General features: G+C 35.8%; 2 protein-coding genes across 14 annotated transcripts in view; one reads left to right on the forward strand and one right to left on the reverse strand.

Moving 5' to 3' along the window:
• Positions 1–26,446, reverse strand: part of Atg10 (Autophagy-related 10) — a 507,888-nt gene that overhangs the window by 479,774 nt on the left and 1,668 nt on the right. For 8 of the 12 annotated variants that reach the window (XM_087349893.1, XM_087349892.1, XM_087349890.1 and 5 more), the window contains exon 2: positions 14,436–15,672. The gene's annotated coding sequence lies outside the window, so the exon portion shown is untranslated. Of the gene's footprint in view, positions 1–9,890; positions 10,074–13,281; positions 13,527–14,435; positions 15,673–16,188; positions 16,349–26,446 lie in introns of those variants that run through there. The other 4 variants (XM_022061624.2, XM_022061627.2, XM_087349886.1 and 1 more) reach the window with 3 other exon arrangements.
• GC (gamma-glutamyl carboxylase) lies at positions 12,409–25,849 on the forward strand. 2 transcript variants are annotated; one of them, XM_022061612.2, is made up of 11 exons: positions 12,409–12,559; positions 15,655–15,927; positions 16,348–16,503; positions 16,981–17,146; positions 17,548–17,733; positions 18,266–18,429; positions 19,686–19,847; positions 20,334–20,470; positions 21,572–21,703; positions 23,067–23,418; positions 23,635–25,849. In XM_022061612.2, the coding sequence occupies exons 2-11, from the start codon at positions 15,669–15,671 to the stop codon at positions 24,069–24,071; spliced, it is 2,151 nt and encodes a 716-aa protein (XP_021917304.1). In that variant the 5' UTR covers positions 12,409–12,559; positions 15,655–15,668; the 3' UTR covers positions 24,072–25,849. The 2 variants fall into 2 exon arrangements, with proteins under 2 accessions (XP_021917304.1, XP_021917303.1); XM_022061611.2 differs by lacking the exon at positions 12,409–12,559 and adding an exon at positions 14,427–14,490.

Raw genomic sequence — 26,446 nt, forward strand, 5'->3', positions numbered from 1 at the left:
CACAATTTTTTTATTTAAGTATATTCTTTTTACAAACAACTGTGAAATGATGTCTTCAAGGCGATTACAATCAGTTAAGTCTTTTGGGTTGTGACACTGAGTGACTTTGTATGTGATTAATAACGTTGCGGATGAACACGGAGGCGATACATTACTCCGAAACGTCGGTAATCAATTACAAGACTACACGGTGTCAAAACACAAAAGATCAAAACACTAATCCTTTTCCTGCGTACATCATCAGCCAGAAAACATTATTTCATTAGAGATTTAAGTTTATCTCCTCGTTGAAGAAGTCATATACCAACGTTTCAGAGGAAAATACTGCCTCCTTCTTCAGGGTTTAAGGTGGAAGGAGTATGTTTTTTTCGAAACGTTGACAAACCCAAACTGCGTTACAGCAAAGAACACCAACAGTAATACAATTCCGTGTTTTCGTTTTGACTGTAAATATTACATTTGAATTGCACAAGTTACATTCACATAAATTTCGTCAAATGAAGCTATTATTTTATAATAATGGAGCATATGAGTACCACAAAGAACCGAAACAATACAGTGCAGAAAAATGAATCCTCTCCTATAAAAATACAACTATTCATTCGACTTTGATTTATCTGTGCAACAACCCGAAAAAGGAAGATTTTTACTTTTTCTTCTTATTCTTCTTTCTTTCTTGTTCTTAACGTCGCTTTCAATGGCACAGATTACATGTACTACGTAAAATGATAGGGTACTTAGTCTATAATTAATTCCAATGGATGTATAAGGATGAGGGAATGGTAGTAGCCTAATTTAAAGGTTATTTATTATTATTAAGTGTTCTGTCTTACGACAGGCCCATTGCTCTGCCCAAACAGAGCTCTCCAGTTGTCCCTATTCTCGGCTTCTCGCTTTAATTCCTGGAACGTCATCTTCTTTCCTTGTTTAAGGTCGTCGGTTAGCTGTATCAATCTTCTTCCTAGTCCTCTCTTTCCTTCAACCTGGACTTCGGTGATATCACTCAGTAATCCATTCCTTCTCATAATATGTCCCAGCCAGTAAGCTTTCCTTCGTGTAATCGCCTGCAGAATGTTTCTTTGCTCGTTGACTCTCCTCAATACTTCTTCGTTGGTCACTCGATCCGTCCACCTGATCTTCTCTATTCTTCTCCAACACCACATTTCAAAACTCTCCAGGTATTTCTGTTCCTTCTTCCTGAGTGTCCAAGTCTCTGCTCCATACAGCGCGACACTCCATACGTAACACTTCACTAATTTCTTCTTCATCTCCAAGCCCAACTTGCTAGTGAGAAGTATCCTCTTCTTGACGAAAGCTGCCTTGGCCATGGCTATCCTTGCTTTTACTTCCTTGGTGCATAGGGCGTCCGTCGTGACTATGCTTCCCAAGTACTTGAAATGCTCCACATTCTCCAGCTGTTGGTTTCCAATTACAACGTTCAATGGTTCTGCTCTCGGTGCTATCCTCATTACCTTTGATTTTTCAATGTTGATTTCCATTCCATACTCTCTACCTGTTTCCACTAACTTGTCCATCATGTTCTGTAATTCCTCCTCTTCCTTCGCCAATACTACTAAGTCGTCTGCATACTTTACAGCCTTTATCACTCTTCCTCCAATTTTAAAGTCTCCTGTTCCCTCCAGAGCTTCCTTGGCAAGCCATTCCCCGTACAGGTTAAAACGAATTCGTGATAAGCAGCATCCCTGTCTTACACCTCTACCTATCTCAACGCTGTTGGTGTCTCCTGAGTCCAGTCTCACTTTGACTTTTTGCTGCATGTACAGGTTTTTGATTAGTCTTCTATCTCTCCAATCAATTCCAATTCTCTGTAGGATCCTCATTAATTTCTTCCATTTTACTCGATCGAAAGCCTTCTTCCAGTCGATGAAGCAGGCACATACTTCTCCCTTGACATCGAGAACTCTCTCTGAAATTATTCTCATAACTCCGATGGCATCTCTGGTTCCTCTTCCTCTCCTGAATCCAAATTGGTCGTCTCCCATCACTTCCTCTATCTTCTTTTCTAGTCTTTTAGTCAGTATTCTAGTCATTATCTTCGCCGCATGTGAATTTAGGCTGATGGTCCTGTAATCGCCGCACTTCTTAAAATTCTTTTTCTTCTGTAATGGAATCATTGTTACTTCCAGAAAGTCTTGGGCCACTCACCGGAGGTGTATATCTTGTTAGCGAGTCTAGTAAGAACCTTCACTCCTTTCTCTCCAGTTCTTTCAATAAGTCCGATGGGATTTCATCATCTCCCATAGCTTTTCTTCTTCTCATATCCTTTATGGCCCTCTCTACCTCGCTCTTCAGTATCTCTGGAACTTTGTCGACCTCCTCTACTTCTTCTTCTGGCTCCAATTCCACCTCCTTCTCATACTGATTCGAAATTCAGTTGAAGCCACTGAGGAAAATCCAGACTGAGTTCAGTACCAACAGATTATCTCTGACCGAAGACTTGAACATGAAACCTCTCAAAAATGTGGCAGGTGTGATAACCACTTGACGTTCAAGCGAGAAAAATACATGAAAGAACGCGTTATTTCTTACTTCAGAACTTTGCTCTTTAAAATCAACTTCCTTTCTATTGGTCTGCTAATGAAACAAATAATTTAATCGAATAAATGGGGGTCCGCAGTGGCCGCGCGGTCTGAGGCGTGGGCCTTGTGCCGCTTGGTCGCTGGGACCGTGGGTTCGAATCCCACTCAAGCCATGGATGTTTGTCCGCGTTTTTCTGTGTTGTGCTGTCCTGTGTACAGGTAGGCCTTGCGACGGGCCGAACCCTCGTCCAAGGAGTCCTACCGAATGTCTACAGATAGAGCCAACGAAAAGTTGGGACCCGCATTGCTCAGGCACTTGAAGAACGGGTCGTTCCCAGTATCCCCAGTAAATAAATGAAGTCACAGATGAGTGAAGTGTGTCCTATAACCTAATTCTGTGTTCGTAAATTAAGTTAAAATTTAACCAAATGTCTCCGAGAAATAAGACGCGTATTTGAAAACATTAACGGAATTCATAGGCACTATTTTATGGAAACCTCGACTACGTATTTAACAAGCCAAAATAATTTTACATAGTCCTTGAATATAACAACAATAATATTCAGCTGTATGAAATCACTCTATAATATTTAATTATCTTCATCTTGAGCGTACAGTACTTGAAGTAAAAAGTTCTACACTTAACGAATGATAAAGGCAATAAAATTTCGCACATCAAAAAAATCCTCACCTATATTTGCCAAGTTTTAAACCCATATGCGTGTATATTAGCGAATTTCTTCACTTGCTTAACGTAGAAGTGGGTTACGCCCAATTCTCTGAGATTAGAAATCAAAGATCACAGAAATATACATATTATTAGAAATAATTTATTTTCCTCTTAAATATTCAAATTATATGTATTAACACATTTTCATACTAATTATATTTTAATTGTGAATTCAACCGAAGCACAGCGTTTCTTCATTTAAAATTTATTTAATTGAGGGCACACTTGTTGCTACATTATATTTTCCAATATATTTTTCTCGTGGGCTTGACTGTACAGTCGGTGTGGTCATGTATCCAAACATTGTAGCCAAGAAATGTTCCTCTATTCAAATTCTGCTAAATTCTTTACACCTACAAAACTTCAACTTCAAGTTACTAAAAAATGTTTTCAAGAAATAAAGTGCGACAGAAATTCTACTTGCCGTCTGACTCACAAGGGAACACGTTAAAATTCTTTACGAATGAAAACGCTAAAGGATGAACGTGTTCTTTTTTACAAGATACAAAGATGATGGAACATAAATGAACAGAGCAATTGATATATTTATCTGAACCTGGACTCGTTACATTTCCAGCTGGGAAGGGGCCAAAATCTACACTGTATAAAATAGTCATGAAATTGAATATTCAGACTCATTTCCTCTACAAATCGATACTGAAAATAGACATCGATATTCAAAAACCGTTCTTTATCCGCTGATCAATGGTGGCTGCTACCTTTTGAACAGTAAAATCTTATGTACATTTGATGTATTAAGATAGAATCAAGATTTTCTGTTTTAAAAATACATAATATCCCAAAAAATGTATACACACATTCGGTATAATGAAATAAAGACATTTTAATAAACTAAACCACTGCAGCAATATCACTTAGTGAATTAGTGAATCTAGTTTATGTGTTCAAAATTACCACCGTTAGTTTCGTGGCACAGTTGACAACGATAAGCAACGTCCACCGTATACATATTTTTTGGACAATTTGTATATTCTTAAAGCGGCTGAAGTCTAATGTATGTGGCAATCGACTTTCTTCTACGCTTCGGAATAATTCAGTACATAAATTTATCGTAATTTTTACATAATTACTAATTTATAAATCTGCAGATATGAGCCTCACACAATATTAAGGAGAAAGATAATTATAATAATAGTTATAATTAAAAGATTAATTTTTATCTTAAATACACACGTTTTCAAACTGTACTTTTTAATATGTACAGCACAAGGGGGTCTGAGCCTAGAAGTTTGGAAAGTTGAATTATATGATAATCTGATAATACAAATTTTCATACAAAGAACCCAACTACAAACTAAACAAGATGTGAGACTCACAAATAGATTTTGTTTTAATACAGAACTATGCACATCGCATATATCGATTTTATATAGTCCATAAGAAGTATGGAATAAATAAATTTGTATATCTAAAAAACAGTAAAATCGTGCTACATGAAGATAATATGCAAAGTACATGAAAAGATCTTTAATTTATGTAACAAATGTCACTTTATCAAAACTTCTAAAGAGCAATTTACCTTCGTTTGCATAAGTTATGTTCGGGCATCCACTTGTACCCCACTCACAGTACATTTAGTATTGCTAAAAAATTACAACCTGACAGAAGAAAGTAATGGGAAAATTTTGGCGAGAACTTTATCGCTAATCCAGTTCCAAAGGTTTAAAAAGATCATCGCCGAGTGAAAAGACGGCCGCAGCATGCAGGGCATCTTTCAAATCAGTCTGATTCTAAAGTTAGGAATCCGCATACTTTCAGTTGTGCCAAAATCCAGGAATAACTTTTACCTTCAGTAAATGTGGCAATAAACTAAGAATAAATTAAGGGCTTTGAATACGGTAGGATCAAACCGTGCACAAACTGCACGTCTTATTTAAACGTATCCAGACATTTTATTACAAGATTTCTTCGATAAAATTTTAACGATGTATATCTGGAAACGGTGAATCACGTCTAAGAAAGACAGGCATGAGAGTTCTACCACTGCCAACAAGATAATTCTAAAATCAAGCAGTTAGAATAATGTATACAAGAAGATATCTCGCGGTAACCCCCCCCCACCCCCCATAAATACGATAAATAATTATGCTGTTCATAGCATTCACTACGAATATGACTGGGGTGGGAGGAAAGTGATTTATTCAATGAAGGATTGAGAATAATACTGATGAGAGAGTCAGATGATATTTCAGTTCATAAAATTCCAACTTCAAAGCCACCTCTGTCACACTCATTCACATCAAACTGTTGCAGTTCTTGGTCCAATAAATGCAGTTCAAATAACTTAATGTAAGGATAAATGTAAGAATTAAATTCACTTCTGCATTAGATTGTATCGGAGTTCGATCCCCGTCAGGGGCAAAGTATTGTTCTTCTAGCCTCTACGTCCAGACCGGCTTTGGGACCAACTCATCGCACTATCCGATGGATATCGAGGGATCCTTTTACTGGCAGATCCATCTAAATGACCGTCAACGTAAAAATTAATATTTTATTACAAATTTCCAGCAAATACCCAAATATAATAGACGTTCTCATGAGTAGTTTTTAACGATTCGATTAGCTTAAAAAGGAAGATATTTAAGGTATAATTCAGTATGCTTCATGTATGAATAATCAACTGTGGCAAACTAAGCTAATAAATCATTTTTTTTTCAAGAATCCGTCACGTTTCCTCTACAAATCTCTTCATAATTCACTCTCTGATTATCTTTCGCTTTAAAATTTACATCGTGCTTTTTCTGAGAGCTGATAATTAATTCTTATACGCGTCTGATGAGCAGTGCTATTAGGGAAGTTTTACAGTTATTACACCAGCGTTCACGGACAGAACCTGAAGAAAACCATGAAAATGTATGTCAGCATAAGTCCAATTTATGATTCGATTCGATCACACTTCGAATAAAAATACGTGAAGAAAAGTGGTGGACTGGAGCGCATAAAAACAAATGAGCTTGTTTTCCGTACGCTTTGAAATATATTGTCTAGGAATATTTTCCAACAGAATTAGTAAACATACATAAATTTGTGAGATTTGAGGTTCTCACGGCGGCTAGTGTGAAGATGGTGTCTTGTAGTCCGGTAGAAGTTCACAGAATTTTCAAGGAGTGTCTACCGCCTCCACCCAATGTTAAGGCATGTCCGCCACTTCATATAACCTGTGAAAGCAACTTTACGAATATGCGCTATTTACGCATGCTAGACTCTTTCTATCACGCCCTGTGACGGAAAACAAAATGTCCGGTTTAAAATGTTCCGTAAGACAGAATGGCTTGTGTGACGTCCATATAATAGTCCTAGTACCACAGTGAAAATAAAAGCGATATATTCGTCTAAAACTTCAGTGACATCTACAAGACACCATGACGTCACAGCCCATAAAGACCACAACTAACATCTTCAACGCCTTGATAACCTCAACTTCATACCCTTAAAGAAAATTCTTTGGTGAAACAGATGTGTTTTGAGGAATGTAAGTGGCATGCAGTGAACCAGTTCTGAAGATTATCCTGGGCTTCAATTCTGGCTTTACGAATTTCAAATCGGAATAATTATATCTATGGATATATGGAAGTACAGTAGTAACAGGGGGCGAAGAACATTTAAAATATAGCATCGGAACTCAGTATTGTTTATGAGCTGGTACAAAGTCCCAGACAGTGGAATCATGAATTTGTTTTGGAATGGTTCTGGTTCCCAGGTGGCCAGGTTATGACTCAGACCCAACAAGAGAGAGTAACAGAATTTTTGGCTAGCAAATAGCTTCTCGTTGGCAAGGCGTGGAGTGTAGTCAACACGTCTGCGAAGGTTTAAATGTTAAGGAATTGCTATCCTCCGCGCAATCAACCCCAAAAAGTAGTCACCAACAACAAAAGAGTAAAGTATAAGCATGTTCATGTGATGACGATTTCAAACAGGCCTGGGAATTTTCTAAGAAAGCACCGCACTGCGTCGTGACCGCCTTCAGTTTAAGGTGATTAAAAATCAGCCCTGTAAATGGAGCCGGTATAATCCTCCGAAACGTTAAAAAATGAAACTACCTACGAGTCCACACAGCGTTCCTTGTCTATTCTGACTTTCAAGTAATTTTCATAGAACACGTCATTGAATTATCGGTCAAAATTGACAGCTTCCACCAAAACAATTACTTCAAAATAAATGACAAAATATGTAATAAAAGAGGGAAATAACAACTATGACTAAACCAAACACACAGCAGACACTGTTATTGCAAAAAATACGGGAAGAAGAATTTTACTGCCCACATAACATCATCACAATATGTGGAAACATGAAACAAATTTTTAACCAGAAAACCGTAAATATAAACTGCTAACATTACACACAAAACTGGCCCACGATGTGATATTCCAGAAGTAACAGTGATGATACAAGTAAGAGGAACAATTTCATGAGGGCTGACTGCAGCTTTGTCATTTTGGAGTTACCAACAAGTACACTATTCCGATGTGCGGAAACGAATCCATTATTCAATACTTCGGGGGGGCAAAGAGGAGACCGGTTACAAAGTGCTAGTACGATTCATGTAAGTGGTTTCAAAGGGACATGTAGACAAATTTAAAATACCGGATCTCCTCGATTTTAGGGCGCTTCGATTTTAGACGCGACCTTAATTTTATAACAGGACTTCAGGAGAACAGACGCTATATCGATTCTTAGACGCCATCGAATGTAAGACGCACCCCGATTTCAGAAAATTTAAAATGTGAAAAAAGTGCTTCCTAAAATCAAGGAAATACGGTATATATGATGGAGGTGATAATTATCATAATGAAACAATAATATTAATAATTTATATGTAATTCATAATGTTCACGCATCCTTAGAAAGATTCTCACTTCCAAGAAAATGAGGATAAAAAGGAATTTCAGAAATACGTATTAAATACAAATATAATATCTAAGGGGATATTTTTTCGTGTGAAGTTTCAGAAAAATAAGTTTCATAAAATAATAAGTAGAGTAGACAGAGGCTGTATCAACAACACCAGTACGACTGTGCTCAACAGTGTGTAAGTTAATTGAGGTAAAGTAAAGACAAAGTGAAAACACTGAAAATAAAACACTCCATGGAAAATGCCATTACCTACTTTAGCAAAATCATATCGATAAGAAATAATCAAATACACGGATTGAAAAAGGTGCAATATATGGACAAAATTAGGGTTCATATTCACCATTCAAGACGAAATTATAAGCGCCAACTGCCCCTAAATATAGTTAAAAATTCAACAGTAACTTCTAACACGCTTAAAAAATGCAACAGTCGACAATAAACAACAAAACATACGACACGTGAATGCAATTTTCTAGCACAAAAACAAAAAAGGCCTACTAACAGCATAATAATGTAGGCAAACAAATCCATCAACTAAGAGAAATACAATGGATCCCTCAACATTTGTTAATTATACTAGATAAAAATTATCCCACTGTCATCAAAACACGTTGCGGTATGATTAATGACTGAGTAAAATCTAAGAATAGTTGTGTTGAGGGACCCATTGCATTATTATTTGATTGGTCAACACACGACAGGATGCTATAACAAAAAAATCGGTCAACATTTAGTGAGAAAACATAGTCTTAAATGATCAGACATACAGTGGTGACTGAAAGAAAGAAAATAAATCGCATTGTACCTGGACAGGAAGATAAAAATGCCCTATAGGCCCTTTTAAACCATAAACCATAAGAGCAAATACAATTTTTAGCCAATGCGATATACTGGATCTCAAAACACATCGCTGAATGAACTTATACCAACGCCAGAGAATTCACATAACATGCTTTACCTTCGATCATCCGAAATTTATAGATTAATTTCCGCCATTTTGCATAAAATTGCAACCTTTACTGCTTCTCGTAGTAACGATGGCTTAAAATTATCTCTTTTGTTGCGGCACAAGATCTTCATAGAAGACCATTAATGGATTTTATAAAGGTAGATAAGTATCCGGGGAAGTGAAGGTATTTTTTATCCTACTCTACATTCAGTATCAGCTTAGTTACAGGTGAATTTATTCATCGAAACATCTGATTTCGTCACCGAATTAAAAAAAAATTGTACAAACCTAATTATTTTTACATTTAAAACAATTTTACACATAAGAAATGCAGTCCTCAATGTGAAACGTGTTCGATTTGTCCTCCTTCCTGTAACATGAAGTGTCGACGAATATCTTGCAAGATCTCTGTGGATATTAAAACAAATCTTGCTTTATTGCATGCTGTGTTGAATAATTTATCCTTGAGACATCCCCAGAGAGAAATATAATATGTTTTTAAATCTAGTGACAACAGTGGGCAATTAAAACGTACACTATGTACAATAATAAATTTGTTTCAGTAACCTGTTTTCTTTTAAGGATGTGCTGATACACCAAAGAGGTAAATATTTGTCCCTGCGCTAGGGTAAACCAGTCTAAAATTAAATAGTATAAATATAAATCGGCTTAACACATTATCAATGTTTTCTGAATGCATGACTGCATGTTCTGCAAAGTTCTGAGCAAGAAAAAATGTTGTTACATATCAACTAGTCTTCCTATATATATTTTTTAAAAAAGTAAATATTACCCAAATGTCTACAGTTCACCATTTCAGTCCAAGTTGTCAGGGTCATTGAACACAAGAGCAACAATCTACTCTAAAAACTGCGAAAAATACAGTCGAAATACACTCAGTGTGGCACGATATATCTACGTTACTACTGTGACAGACTGGCAGATGAAGGCTGTTGTGTATTACTCCGCGCGCCTGCGCAAGGCAGACCACGAAAGAGCACAGATATTACCACGATGATTCTTCCACGAATAAAAAAACCACGATGCGCAAACCAACGGAAGACAAAGGTCTGCTTCGCACGGAATTTCCACATTTCTTGTAGATTTAACAAAAAATTCCTACTGCATATTGCAGGCTTCCATGAATGTTAAGATTTTAAAGTACTTTTCACTCGTGTCTGATGACATCGTAATCAAGGAATTCGTAACAGAGATCTAATCCTATAGAAATATTTACTACCCACAAGCAGTCGAACGATTTAAGTAAGGTTCACGTACGATTCCTTCCCATACCACTCTTTAGACAAAGCATCAACAAATGTCGAATGATGCAGAAATTAGACTGTGCTGTAGTCCGGGAGAATCTGTAAGTTTTCCTACGTCACTAGCTTGCGAACAGAAGAAAACCACACGTATATACTATGCAAACCAAAGACATTATCAACACAGTAAATGTAACTGAGGAGCTACAAGTATTTACGCTTTGAAATAATGTTTATAGTATGGACAGTACAGGATTCCTTATTTGCTACCTTATCTGATCCCCCTGCCTTGTACTTCTAACGTATCTCGATCGCACAGACTCGCCCCGACCACAGTTAAGACTGGGGAAAAACAGGACACTTAGAGCAATATCCCACATAAATGCAGAGTAGGATGCATTTTACTTGTTGATATCTGAACATGAAGCGGGTGTACAGCTATTCATAACAATGAGCCTAGATTCTTAATTTGTGCTGTTAACTGTCTTCATTTCATGCAAATTTAATTTTAAACGAGAAATCCAAAAGCTGTGTGCGTGCAACGCGAAAAGAGCGTATGGTGTGTGTGATGTGTTCTGAATCTATTACCCGGAGTTCAAATTGCTTTTTATATTTCATAGGGCCTTGAATTTGGCGTCACTCAGACACTTAAATGTCTTGATCAGTAGTCGCCTTAACACTTTTTTCTGTTTTTGTTAAGAGTTTAATGCACACTGTGGAAGCAAGGTCAAAGTACTTCACTGTTAAAATCACATAGACCCTTTTTCAGCAGTGTCGAAGATCCGTTTTGAAACTTCCTGGATGCTTCCATTAACAAGAAATACTCCTTATCCTAAAAACAAAATTAGATCGGTAAACGACCTTGACAAAGATGGTGACGTCTTACTCAAGACAAGGCCCATCTGACCTACCATTATAAATATTCATATGATGACACTATCCTGCCATCTAGCGACAATATATTGAACAATCTGCGAAAAGTCATGGTACGTAGACTATTCTAGGAGGCATACGTTATTTTCCGTACAAACACTGCAGTCAGACAGAGCTTTATCACGAATATTGTTGACATTAGGACGCACTTTTATCTCAAACAAGCAGGAAAATTAATTTGAAATCTTGCAGACTGCATATGCACGAAGAATCTAATTCAACAGCAAACTTCTTAAACTGAACAAACAACTGGGAGAGATGTATTTACCATTCGTTCTTACATTAAGCTCCATCGGCTTATTGCAAACAGAACAAACGTGAGATAAAAAGATGCCTTGGTTCCAGTGTGATGTATTTATCATTATCTTTCATCTATTCTACTAAAACTACTATTTATAATAAATGACAAATATTTTTGTGTTTAGGCACAGTTAGATTGCATTGGATTATGTTGAGTTGGATTTGTTTACATTATGTTACAATACGTTTAGCTTTCTTTTCTTGACTTCATTTTACATTACGTTCGGTTTTAAATTAATCCAGTAAGCGCAAATAAAACAGAATTCTGCGAAAGGTTTAACGGTATATGACGTCATATGCGTGAATGCCAAAATGGCTGAAAATACATTGTCACACAGCACATTTGTCAAAAATGGGCCATTCCGATCCCACGCATGCGTGAAGAAAAAAGACCAACAGCACGACCTGAAAGTTTGGGATCGTCTCTACATTTACGTGCTTTGGTCCTACGCACAAATGATAAAAATGATCTATTACTAGCTTGCCGGTATGAAGAAACTCCCACAAATACCCCTCAAAAAATTACATTAAATACATTAAATCTAGTCGACTTGGATTGGAAGGCGTTTGGATTAAGCTCCAGTCATTGTTACAAACGCTAGACCATTCAATTCTGCTCGAGAACCTGTTCTTATTTAATAACTTCTCAAACTACGTTAGAATTAAGAAAGCAGACTGTGGAAACATACATGACTGCTCTGACCACCATTCAAGAAGTAACTGACATGGTCTTCCAAGTATAGCTTCGCCGTGACGTCACGGTTACCATGGCAGCACTTCTCCCTGCTATCGATTATTCTAGATGGTTTTTTTGACATATCTTTATTCCTGTGGCGCCCTAAGAGCAGACATCAGACAGCCACATGTTGGTTGCTATGGCTATGAGTAGGTAGCTTCGTCTTCTTAGCCACAGTATCATCACATACACACACTGCCTCACAACGCTTCTTATAGGACACAGGATATTGTAAGTACTTATAAATGTTGAGTGCATAATATTCCAAACGATGTAATGAGCAGTTTCAGAATTATTTCTTACTGAAATTCTTCATATAAATACGTATATATGTTAGTGCACAGCCAGACCACTACAACTCGAGGAACATAAAACATGGTTTACTATAGCAAAACATGGCATATTCTACTGTTGCTGTGTTTATTACTATTAATATAATACTGAAATACCTAAGCAATATGGTGCGATTGCTCATGGGATTTAATAATATTTCATTTCCGCACGACCTGGCTTCTAGACCAGGATTCACCATTATATATACATATATGTATGTTTTCCTTAAACGGATACCCATTAACCAAAGATGTAATTTTGATATGAACTGCACATTACTGTGGGCCAGCTATCTCCAGAATGTATAACATCAATTACAAATACACAAGTACAAAATTATCACGAATGTAATTCAAGGTTAAGTAAGGTTAAGAACGGCATTTAAAACCTGTAAATGACAGCTGTCATCTCAGATGTTGACCTTAAATATACTCATGCAGTTCTGCACTTGGTCCGAAGATGGCAGCAGAAACAGCCAAATCCACCACTTAACCTGTATGTAGCGATGCAAATCTTCAAGTTGCTACTACTTATATGAATTACCATGTGCTGGTGCACAGATATCGTATTTTTAATTCCACTTTTAACTCTAAATTTCTATAATCTACATAACCACTTACTTTTAATCACTTCCTCAATGAATTCATAACACTTGTATCAAGCAGCCATCTTAAAACCTGTTTACATGCAAGGATCACGACACGACTATGCTACCCAATCACTAATGCCAACATTGAAGTTGCCAATGACGTACTTCGCCGTATGCAACCATAGTTTTAATAGCGAATGTTCTTGTGACTTTTCTTACCACTTTTGTAACAGCTATATGTGACGCATAAGAATTTGCTGACTTTGGCTATTTGCAAGCGAGTATTCATAACATTTCTTCCAAATACCATTTCCGATACAGTTAAAACACAAGGTTGGCTAAATGCTCAACATTCCGCAAACTGACATTTTTTCGTAAATAAAAACCCCAATCACGAAACTTACTTTAATATTTGTATAGTCTCGTCTCCAAATTTACACATTGTATGAACTAAATATGATAAAGATGAAGTCATGATCTCGCTCATGTCTATAACACTGAATGAAACACATTTTGACCTCCAGTCAATTGATAAATCCAATCGTTGTACGCTACATTGTATGAAGCTGGAATATCGTAATAAAAAAACCAAGACTCGCCAGTCCTTTTATTTAACTTGCCAAAAATAAAACAGGATATTTGGAAATTAAAAACTGAGAAATTATCCTAGCAAGCTCCATGGAGTTCCTCAGCTGGCCAAAAAGTTCCAGCTTTTATGAAATTCCTAGGTTAAGTAAATTACCATGTTCACAGAGGAAAATATTCCAGCGATGGAAATTACCAAACAGTCCTTGCTATTCAAACAATAAATTTGTGAAAGCAATAGAATATAAACAATCATGCACTGACTGAAATTGCCCCATGTATCTAGGAACACAACAAAAATACTATGTAAGCACGTACAACATACTCTCATAAAACCACAACAAAAAGGTTAACTAGAATTTTGGTAAGTTAAACCAGTTACTACTACCGATAACAGAGGGCATTTTCCTTTAGATTTCTCGATTAAAATTTTGTGCACGTCTGATCTTTCTCTAGCGTGCACATGTCCCGCCCATTTCGCCATCCTTGATTTAATCAACCTAATTATATGTTAATGAATAGTCAAATTATGAAACTTTCATAATGTGACTCTCCACTATCTGATACTTCCTCAAATTCTCCTCAGTACTTTGTGCTTACCTTAACATGACGACTGTGCAGAGTTCCGTGCGGACATCTACAGGGTGGGTGGGACGTAAGTATGCATTAAATAATCGCTATACATCGGAAATATAGAGGTTATAACCATTTCTCAATGCCTACATACTTCCCACCCACCTGTAGATCTGCATGTGCTGTCAACAACGTAAAAGCCAGGCAGGGCTCTGGCTGCAGGAAGACATGTTCCTCAGTGTAAATGGGTATATTTTAGCCTGGAACCTATTTGACACTTTCCTTTTGTGAGCAGTCTCTTAGGGTGTAGTGGCTCAACTACAACGCTCATGCATATGAAAATTGAATTTATGAAATACAAGAACACTCCTGGGCCTACATATGCAGATACAAACCGCATTTCTTACCGCAATGTATTTTGAACGAACTGTCCAACTTGGTATGAAGGTTATAACCTTGTCAGCAATTCCACCATCATTTATCTTCTGTATCGGGAAGAAGCTATTACGATTTTATATGCGTTATGAGCTGACCTGGCATGGACCAGAGCCCAGCCAGTCTTTGATCCAATGGAAAACAGAAGCCTTTCTCCGAGTAAAACCGGCCGGAGCATGAAGCTAACTACTCATCTCCATACATTTCTGAAGTATAGAATGCAAGAATTTTAACTCATTGCATCCTATGTTTCATGGTGTGGTACATAAGGGGAAATTTATTAAGTATGCTACGTCTGATCTTTCCTTTATCAAGTTTTAAGAGCAGCATTAGAATCAACTAATACAGCATTTTGAGTATTTTTATAACTTGCTTAACTAATTTCTTAATTAGGAAATAATACTATGCCAATCGTATGATATTTCTCAGATTTCTTTATGATACCTGCGGAGTTAGTACAACCAGGCACATAAAATTTGGGATTATAACCATGATACAGTAACCCCTGAAAAAAGATGATGCAGTCCAAATTTTATGTAGTCTTCAGTAAAGTTGGTAATGAAAACTCTGTTCTTGCTTTCTTCTTCTTTATACCCTTTTCGCTCCTATGAGGAGCATAGGTGCCTCCTTTCGAAGGTTTCTTGATCTATTTAAACATCTGGTAGAACTCCTTGGATGAGTGATCAGCCCACCACAAGGCCTTGTTCTTTTATTTACATAGTACTGCCTTCTTTAAGTATAAGAATTTGTTCAGCAATGGATATTTGGATTGTTTCATGTGATTATATCTTCAGTAAATCATATCTTCCAGGTGGTAAATTTATAATGTCTGCAAGAAAAAAAAGAACAAAAACTAATCCAAAACTTGTCATTTGTCAAGAGCAAGAGAATTATGACTTACAAAGTTCTAAGTCAAGAAGTGATATGGAAACCTACAATGACGAAGCAAAAATAATGAAACGTTATGATTTTAAAGAAGAATTTGAATTTTCCTTGGCTGATATAAAGAACTGGGAGAGTTTTGTGCAATTTATGTACAGACCAATGGATCCTGCATCTCTTGGTTTAATAAGAATAATGTTTGGTATGTATGACACAATGTTATTAGTGATGATTATTCACAGAGCCCTAAGAATGTCTGTAATTTCTGAAGTATTAGTTAAATTCCACAAAATAAAATCAGATAGAAGAAATCTGTAAACAATATTGCTGGTATAAAACAGAAAAATAACTTTATAGTCTAGAAAGATTATCTGAACAACTTACATTAATCAGAGTCATTAAATGACAAAATCAGTGAATGTAAAAAATATCAAAGTACAAACAGCTGGAAAAGTTAACGCACTCATTTTTATAGCAGTTGATCTGTTGAGCAATGTGCATTCATCAAAAGCACATTTCCACTGCAATTTAGTATGCTGATGGCAGTACATTCATTATGATATATCAAAACTTCCTTCTGGTGTTATTTAAAACCTGTAAGTCTTTCTTGTATCATTTTCAGGTTTCATGATGATTTTAGATGTTCCAGAAGAGAGAGGCTTGGCAGATGCAGACATCAACTGGGGAGATCCAGATGAGTGTCGATTTCCTTTGTTTGATTTTCTTCAGCCTCTGCCCCTGCAGTGGATGTGTATTGTGTACCTCGTAATGTGGATAGGTATCGTTTGTCATATTAAATAGCATCTTCCACGTGAATGTTCTACTCTGAATTCCTTTGATAGCAATGTAATTTAAAATATAGAAATTATGAAAATTTGATGATAGTACTGTAATAAATTCTTATACCATATAGAATGTAAAACATAATTCTATTTTAATTACAGTGTTGCCTTTCTCACTACAGTCTTTCATTCAAAGTGACGGTATGAAGATGACTGTCTTCTGGGTTGTTGTGCCATGTAGTCTGATATTAGTTTTATGATGTTTCAGAAGTGCTTGCTGCCTCCATCATCAGGACAAAGCAGCAAGTACCTCTGAAACATAGGTACAAGACTACACAGCACAACAATCCAGAAATTATCATCTTACTTGCTGCCATAAGAACCTGAAATCTCACAGAGTGACAGTAATATTTACAATTTATAATTAGAGACGCTGAACAAATGTTTAATAGCAGTGTATATTTTCTTTGTAGGAGCATTTGGCATCATGCTTGGACTATTTTACCATGTAAGCTGCCTTGCATTTGTAATTCCTTACTGGTATGTCTTTTTATTGGACAAATCATCCTGGAATAACCATTCATACTTATATGGAGTATTATCGATATTGCTATTAGGCTCACAAGCTAATCGATATGGGTAAGTAATTGCATCCTACCTCACGCATGTATGAGAATTCATGAACCCTTTCACTGTTGTGAATGAAACAGTTTCGTTGAGTGGACAAATATTTTATGCATTACAAAAATTCAACAGGAAAAATAAATGGTCTTAGAAATTTAGTTCAAATGGTAAAGTGTGTATGTATTTATGTTCAGAGATAAAATGTAGTTTTGAACTAAACATTTTTATAATTTGGTGAATGTCATTAATACACAGCTGATTGATGTATGTAATTACTGAGAGAAAAAGGATTTCATTGTATCAGCTGTTCACGCAGTTCACCCACTTTGATTTGGGTGACAAAATGTTTCAATTAACTAAAGAAATGTGGATGTATTGGACAATGATATGCTATGTTTCTCATTATGTATTTTCAGGTCCCTTGATATTCTTATTGGGAAGGTAAAAAGAAATAGCTCTGTACCGCTATGGAATTACTTTATTCTACGATTTCAGATTTTCGTATTATATTTCTTTGCTGGATTGAAAAAGCTGGATAAAGACTGGCTGCAAGGATATTCAATGCGAAACCTCGGTAATCACTGGATATTTGAGCCATTTCAGTAAGTAACCCATTAAATAATGCCATCTGTACATTCAGCGGTCAGTTCTTTTGGATGCAATTTTGATTTGTTACCATCACTCTTAAATACTTATATATGATTATAAATCATGCAGTTATACCCTGACAACATAGCCTCTTACCTAACTAATAACTAGTGGTTATGTTCATGGTACCATAAGACAGGATTCCTCAAAATTCCTCAGGTACCCTGAAAATAACACACTTTCATGTAGACCTAACATTGACACTTTCCACCTCCAAATCTGACTTTACAAAATTCCTTACTGTAATATGATTTAAAAATCTGACTAATTTTGGGCTTCATTCTCTGACCTCTGTTTGTGGTAATTCCTTAAATTATTCTCCTGAAAAATAAAATATTACATTTTTATCAACGCACCCGTTTAAATACAGATAACAGAACGGGTTCACAATACGACATTACAAGTCTATGCTGATAAATAATAATTTATTAAATATTATGCTTGGAATAACTTCTAACATTTTATTTACATTTTTCCATTTTGTAGAATTATACTGACATCAGAACAGGTGGATTTTTGGATAATTCACTTAAATGGCTTTGCTCTTGACTTCAGTATTGGATTTTTCCTGCTTTACAACAAAACACGACCATATGCTTTATGTGTTTTAGGTTTGTTTCATGCCATGAATTCACAACTATTTACCATTGGTGAGTAGCATAAGTTATTAATTTACAATTTAGAAAAGATATCAATGAATTAACATAAACATCAAGGCAGACAGTGAAGTGGCTATACAGATACAACAGGAAACATATAACAAATACCATTTTGATATTAAACTGGTGCCAGAATTCTCTGATGCTAAGCTTATCATCTGTAACACATTCCCTGATAAACCTGGAGGAGGTTTGTTGTAGGAAATGGGCTTTAAAATTATTCTTCTCTTAAAACTGAAATTAAAGCATCATGGTAATTTTAAAAGCTTGTGATTTTATTGCTTTAATCTGACAAAATTAAATTCCCAGCAGAAAATAATTCATCAAGCTCTGGACAGGGATTATTAATGCCACTAAGCTCAAGGTTTAATAAGATGGTGATTATTCTTAAAATGCAAAGAACAGGGAATTTAAACTCCATACTTTAGGGCTGCTGGACAGACTGTGGCAGTCAATGGTTTGATGGTATGCTAGTGCAGTTTGTAGTTAGCTGCAACACACCCAAGCCATGATGCATGGGCAATAAAAGTTAAACATTTATTTATGACAAATTTAATGAAGTTCTCATGCTTTATATTTAAATCAGCACGTCTATGCTGTGGCATTAACACCTTCACATACTAGTTAATTTTTATCTATTTGCATATATATACAACATTAATTAAAAAAGTATGATTTGAGGTTTTCACAGCGGTGAGTATGAAGATTTCTTTCTGTCTTTTGGGTTGTAGCACCATGTAATCCGGAAGAAGTTTACCAGCGTTTCAGAGGGCCTTGCTGCCACCATCATCAGGGCAATGAGTAAGTTACTCATCACTCTGATCCTGATGATAGAGGTAACACATCTACCAGACTACACAGTGCTACAACCCACAAGACAGTCATCTTGTGTAACTGAGTTTGTCAATCACCTGTAATTAGTTAATCAGGAGCAAAGTTTATCTATCTTTTTGTATCCTAGTCCAAGAATCATTTGCAGTACATGACAAGGCATTTATCAGTTTGTTTCTTATGTTATTCATCTGTCCAAATTAAATTCAGTAAAGATAAGTTCACACTTCATGACAGTTCTAATAATCATACTTGTAAATATTCATCTCAAAAACTGTTATTCTCTCTTAAGATTTTTCAAACCTTTGGATGTCCCAAAACTAATTACAGACCTCTTGTTTCAGATGCATAATCGTATGTACTATTCATAAAAAATAAAACGTTAAAATTTTTAAGTATATGTTATTTGTTTACAGGAATGTTCCCTTATGTTTGCTTGGTAACAATGCCAATATTCTGTGATACAAACTGGCCACGTAAAATACTCAAAATATTCTCACTATCACGATCAAGTGTTAAGGATACTAATCAAGATAAGAAATGTACTCCACCACTGCCTACAGAGGGTAGTACAACTGGTAAGTTTAAAATGAAATGAACACATTTCATACTAAGTATCTGCTAAAATTTGATACTGACTTCCTTCTTCAGCTTTTTATTTTGGAAGTGTTCATAAACTTAACAAAGAAACAAATAGTGCTGCTGCTAATAAAAATTTTTTTCATCACAGAAACCTTTCCAACATAAGTGAGATATTCGCAGATTTTAAATGTTAAATTTCACGGTCTGCTCGGTCTTAACGAGAGACACATGAACTCAACACCTACTCTAAATTTCCTTTACTCCTAATACTCCCTCACTAGCTAGCATTATTCTCGTTGACATTTCACGTTCTTATGGCAGAAAGTATGAAGACAACTGGGACTGTGTAAAGTAGCATCATACAAATTGACCTATATTTCACCCTTCACCCTGATGGAGTCAGTTTCCACAAGGATACACAGTGCAAGATCTCAGAAGACAGTCATCTGGAATTATTCTGTATATTGTTATTTCTATTACAGAACAAATGGTTAAGAAATTTAAAGAAGTTCCTACCCAAACATTACAAATTGGCTGGAAGCACAACCTGGTTGCGTTCCTGCTCATCAGCCATATTGGCCTGCAAGCTTTTCTACCATACTCTCACTTCATTACCAAGGTATCATGGTATCATAAATCCTAATCATCTTTAAGTGAGGTCTGTTGTTAAATATGAAAGAAAATGGTCACAGTAGCTAGAGATTTAAATACACTGTACCTCTTGGCCTAAACTAAACATTGTTGATTAAGGGAATTTGTTTAAATGACAACTTAATTTAATATGTTGCTGTAGAGAAAAGAATTGTTACAATACTCATATAAAGATGACAGATTTTGATCTTAATAACATGAGTGATTATTTACAGAAACAGTAAATAAATTGGCTACTTGCATGGAGTAAAGTCCCTCCTGAAAGCCAATAGTTGCTCAGCTAGTCAAGAAACTCTGCCATTTAAAGAATGCAAAGGTTCATTATCGGTTCACAACAGCCAACCACTAGCCCTTAACCTGAGTCACATTTATCCAGACAGACAATACAACTAAGAGTGAATAATGTACCTATTACAACATCTAAGGATAATAGTTTAATATTAAAATAGACTTTGAAGGAAATAATTCTGAATATACAAATGGCTTACTTTTTACTGACAACATTTTAATGATAGGCGTATGGTATATGAAAGTAAACTGTTCATTGTCAATGTCTTAGGTTTGGCTTCCAGAAGCAGACAATAATATTTATTCTGCATGTACCAAAAAACATGGAAATATGTGTTGCTCAAGCAGAATGGATTAAGCTAGCTCATAGTAAAGTATGTACCAGAGAATTTGTTGAAAATGGCTGTCTTCTAGGTTGTTGCACCGTGTAATCTGGTAGAAGTTGTCCGATGTTTCAGAGGTCCTTGCCGCCTCCATCAATATCACCCTGATGATGGAGAAAGCAAGGACATCTGAAACGTCAGTAAACTTCTACCAGACTACACAGAACAAAAATCCAGAAGACAGAAATATTCATAATGACTTCTAGATGCTAACATGGGACATGTTTTAGGAGGAACAAAATATAATTTATTCCTTATAGACAAACGTGCATAAACAGACATGTATTTCAGAGTAACTGGTTGTATAAGCTCATGTACTGAGCAAGGTTACTGAATACACAGCCTGACTTCATGAGTGCTGTCATAATGCTTTACATAACGGCTATTATTCATGACAGGGATACAACAACTGGACTAGCGGTCTGTATGGATATTCCTGGGACATGATGGTTCACACATGGGATACCGTGCTGGCAGTTGTCAGAGTTGTGGATCACGAAACAAGGCACGAACATTTCATAGATCCAGAGGTAACTATATCAGTGGATAAATGCTGCTTTATACATTCGGCCATTACAGTAGTTTTTAGTAACGGTTCATCATTTTGTAACCACCAGAAATATGTTTCAATTTTGCCATTATCTAATTAGACATACAGCAGATTAAATTATGATTCACTTCTAACTTCATGAAATTATATATTAATCATATACAGTAGTGTTTGAACTAGTTCATTGGTAGTTTTCATGGACTGTTTTCCATGGTTTATGTGGTGGTGGTGGTATAACCTCTGTGCATACTGGAAAGAGTGCATCATGCCATTTAGTTGCCATGGACCAATGATCTATAACGTTTGTTGTAAGATTGTTTTTCAAAAGCAAGTGTGTTGTGAAGACAACAGATATTTGGGCAACATTTCTGAATTGTAAGAGAGCGTACAGTACCATCTTATACCATCATTTTAAGTTGGGTGCAATGATTTACAGAAATGATTTTGTAAAGAGCAATAAACCCAGTGGTAAACAACAAACAATTTTTAAATCCAGAAAAATGTGAGTAATGCAGTTCTGCTTAGCCCAAAGTGTTCCTCTCACTGTCATGCAATAGCATGTAACATTTTTTACATAATAGTGAGCCAAATACTGTATCAAGACCTGAACTTCCATATGTACAAAATTCAACTTGTTTGGCAGTTAAACAATGTTTTATATGAAGATTTCTGTCTTCTGGGTTGTTGCGCTGTGTAGTCTGGTCGATGTTAACCAACGTCTCAGAGGTCATACTGCCTCCGTCATCAGGTTGATGATATTTACCCTGATGACGGAGGTATGACCTCTGAAACATTGGTTAACATCGACCAGACTACACAGCACAACAACCCAGAAGACAGAAATCTTCATACTCACCGCTGTGAAAACCTCAAATCTTATAAATATATAATCCATTTGCCAGGCTACGTAACAAGCAAAATACAAGATATTGGTCACATCAAAACTCATGAAAGGCTATTGCACATTGCAAAAGTTGCTGTTTGTTATTGGAAAAAGCACATGTGTTGTCAAGCCTTTTTTGACAATAATGGCCATGTGATGACCGTTTTGCAGAATAATCTTAAAAAATGGTATCACAGCAAATTGCATACCTTTTATGGAAGTGACATAATACTGCATTTAAATACATTTCTTATCTGAATTGATTATTTAATCACTGAAAATCATCACTAAACTATGGCACATGCTATATATTGCAGATTAAAAGCAAAAGGTTCTGGGGATCTGTAAGAAAACAGATAAGGAAATGACACAAGAAATAAATAAAATCAATTCAGTTTCAGAGAAGAAATCTATGATATTCAGTAACGTAGGCTGTTACTAAGAAGGCATATCTTTGCAGGCATGGGTCCAGTCAAATCGATGGGAGAAGCACGCAGATATGGTAATCCAGTATACTCAATGCCTCAGAAGAAACTTACTTAAAGGAGCAAGCACAAATAAATATAGACTTAGTAGCAACATCTCAATCCATGTTGATGTGTGGTGCTCATTAAATGGTCGTTTCCAGCAGCGCATGTATGATCCCAGAGTTGATTTATTGACTGCTGAGTGGTCACCAATTAAGGAAGTGTCATGGGTGATGCCATTGCTGACTGAATTTAGCTCTTGGCGAGAAAAGATTACAACACTAGAGAAGGAAGTTTATTCGTGGTCGGAGTACAGTGATGTGATATTTGTAGCTGACTTTCCAGGTGAGTGAATTTTACTGACTGAATATTAATACGTTAACTTCGTGTTTCGTGACAGGGATGTGGTCCTTGAAAGACATTTGTTAGGTAAAATTTTTTTATAAGAATTATTTCCTTGTGAACTTAAAAAAGGCAGATAAATACATATAGTGTGTGTTTATTACAATGAGTAGTACTTTAAAATTCTAGCTATTAGTATTCATTTTCTCCATGTTTCAGATCTGACACTTGAAAACTACATAAGTGAAGATCTTACTAATATAACGCTGACAGTTTTAGAAGGTGATGTAGTTGTTGAAATAGATAATTACACTGTTAAACCAAGAAGAAAGAAAAGACTAAGTATATCAAGGCATAGAATTACAAAGGATGAATCTGTTGGTATTCCAGCCAAAGTATTTCACAGGGTTCACACAGTATCTAAAACTCCAGCTTGTTACATGTATTCCTACGTCAATCACACAAAACAACTGCAAGAGGAAAATGACACTGAAAATCCCCAGACCACGGAAGTTGGTAAGAAGAATAATAGACTGTTGAACAAGTTAGTGATTCGATTGAAAAACATGGCAAGAGCAATTGGACTAGTCGTCAACGCAATTCTCAATATACTGTATTCTGTCCCAATGATAAAGAGAGTTCGAATAGTACAATGATGTATTTATTTAATTTAATGAAGTTTGTAAAACAGTTTATGAAGATTTGAAGCAAAAGCTGCTTTAGAAAGAACACTAAGATAAAATACATAAATTTAATAGATAAAAGGCAGATGAGAATTTAAAATCTTGTGTTGTTCTGCTACCATTATTACACAGGACATTTGAGTTGTAGTGATGCTGTCTTCATGATGTTTGTGTTATCGTTTGCATTCATTCGTCAAATGTATGTGATAAGCAGGACGGTTGTTTGAACGTTCAGCTTTAAGATTTTTAAGCTATTTGTTGATGTTAACTTGAAATACAGATGTTTAGATTTTTTGAAGAGTTGTACAAAGGAATACATCAATATTGACCAGAAATTACAACATTTTCCCTTATGAGTTAAACTCAACAAGGGCAAGGGGTCAGGTCTCGGAGGTACTGGCAGAAGGATGGTACCAAACATCATCAACATTATTTGCCCATGTTCTATCTCCCACACGTCTTAATCAAATGGATAAAATTTGGAAAGGAGGAAACAATAAAAGTTGACTATTAAATAATGAGAAGAAAATGGTCCATAGGAATTCATAGTTATCTTTTTATTTCATTAATCTTAGAAGTAAGGAAGTAAGGAATGCTTCAAGATTTTTAAAGCTACTTGCATTTAAAAAAATCCTGGAAAAATATGAATAACTGTATTTTCATTTGAAATATGAGTTGTTAAAATTTATTATACAATGAACTTGGTATTAAGAAAAATGTATTACTTGCATATCTATATAATAAATTAAGCTTTTCTGCAACATTGAGCAATCAGAGATAAAAAATGCAAAGAACAGGTATGGATAAACAGTATATAATTTGAGACTGAGTGTTGAGAAACTACTGTATATTTTTTGTCAGTATCCTATGAATGTGAAATTTGAGTTCTCACATTAAGTAAAGAACACTTTGAGGGTGTTCAATAACAGGGTGCTGCTGAAGAAATATTACATACAAGAGAGGAAGTAAAAGGAGGCTAAATAAAAGTGTAGAATGAGGGATTTCATAATTTGCACTCTTCACTAAATATTAGGTTGATCAAATCAAGGGTGATAAGTTGGGCAGATAATGTGGTGTGCACAGAAGAGATGAGAAATGCATACAGAATATTTGTTTGAAAGCCTGAATGGAAGAGACCACTTGGTAAACCTAGGCATACATGAGGATAGAATTAAAATTGACTTAAAGACGTAGGGTACAACAGAATGAACACAATTCACAAGGTTAAAGATAGGGACCAGTGACAGACTCTTGCGAACATGGTAATGAAAAATACAGTTCCATAAAAAGCGGGAAATCTATGAGTAGCTGTATGGCTAATAGGTTCTCAAAGAACCTGTTCTATGAAGTTTGAGGAAAGTGAAGCTGCTCGTGGAGAAATGAGGCATAGCTCCTATTCATTCTTGACCTTGGCACTAGATGGGGGTGAATGGTCATGCCTTGACCATGCTTTACCTAAAGGGAGTGGGCCCCAGAGCCAAGCTGGATGCAGAGACCAGAAGAAAAATCCTTTACCCCTGCCAGAGATTTAACTCTGGCTGTCCAGTCTATAGTCAATTATTTTACTGAATTATCCAAGCTCCTATGAAGTTGAATCATGTCATAAATTGAGTGCCAATGTATACACTAATCTTTGACCAAGCCTTATTTACTATCACTATACCATGGACTGCAAACTGTTCATATTTAACTGTAACATTTTATAACATGAATGTATCATAGTAAACTGAATGTAGTATATGAAGCGGTGATGGGTTTTCTAGTCTATGTGATTTTCCTCTACTGTCATATCTCCTTCCTTGTAATTACCTTTGTGCCCATACAGATACACCAACACACATGGACTTTGTTATTATTCATAGCTTCCATCCTTGGAAGCTCTCTCTAGGGGTATATACATGTTGTATGATTATTATATTGGACACAATCCATAGTCTGAGGAAGTTGGTTGTCCTCTTATCTTCAGATCTCGAGATATTTAATTTCAAAATTAGCGGCAATCAAATACGAGACCTGTGGAGTACTGCTGGGCTAGCATGTAACCCTTAAACCTAGCCCAGTTAGCATATCTGTCTAGTAATCAAAAGGTCCCAGGTTCAATACCAACTTATTTTCATCTGATGTCCCCTCATACAGTACAGCTTTTAATTATTTTATTTTTATTCTTTACCAACAATATTTATTCACATTTTTCATCATTTAGACACATATTTCATTTTCATTGGGCCACCAATAATCAGTGTCTCAAATTAATAATCCTAAAACATTTGGTTCCCTTTCATTAAGCTTACTCATTATACACACAGTTTCATAACCTCAATTTAATGTTTGTTTTAAATCTCTTTATA

Source organism: Zootermopsis nevadensis, unplaced genomic scaffold (genome assembly GCF_977971745.1).
Source record: "Zootermopsis nevadensis isolate Lab colony 2312 unplaced genomic scaffold, Znev_1.0 Znev_ptg000016l, whole genome shotgun sequence".
Taxonomy (NCBI): domain Eukaryota; kingdom Metazoa; phylum Arthropoda; class Insecta; order Blattodea; family Termopsidae; genus Zootermopsis; species Zootermopsis nevadensis.

Bases quoted from the DNA above. Each gene is read 5' to 3' on its own strand.
- GC (XM_022061611.2), top strand. From the start codon at position 14,442: ATGACGACTGTGCAGAGTTCCGTGCGGACATCTACAGGGTGGGTGGGA. The intron at 14,491-15,654 runs GTAAGTATGCAT...CATATCTTCCAG, and splicing joins ATCTACAGGGTGGGTGGGAC to GTGGTAAATTTATAATGTCT. The intron at 17,734-18,265 runs GTAAGTAACCCA...TCCATTTTGTAG, and splicing joins TGGATATTTGAGCCATTTCA to AATTATACTGACATCAGAAC.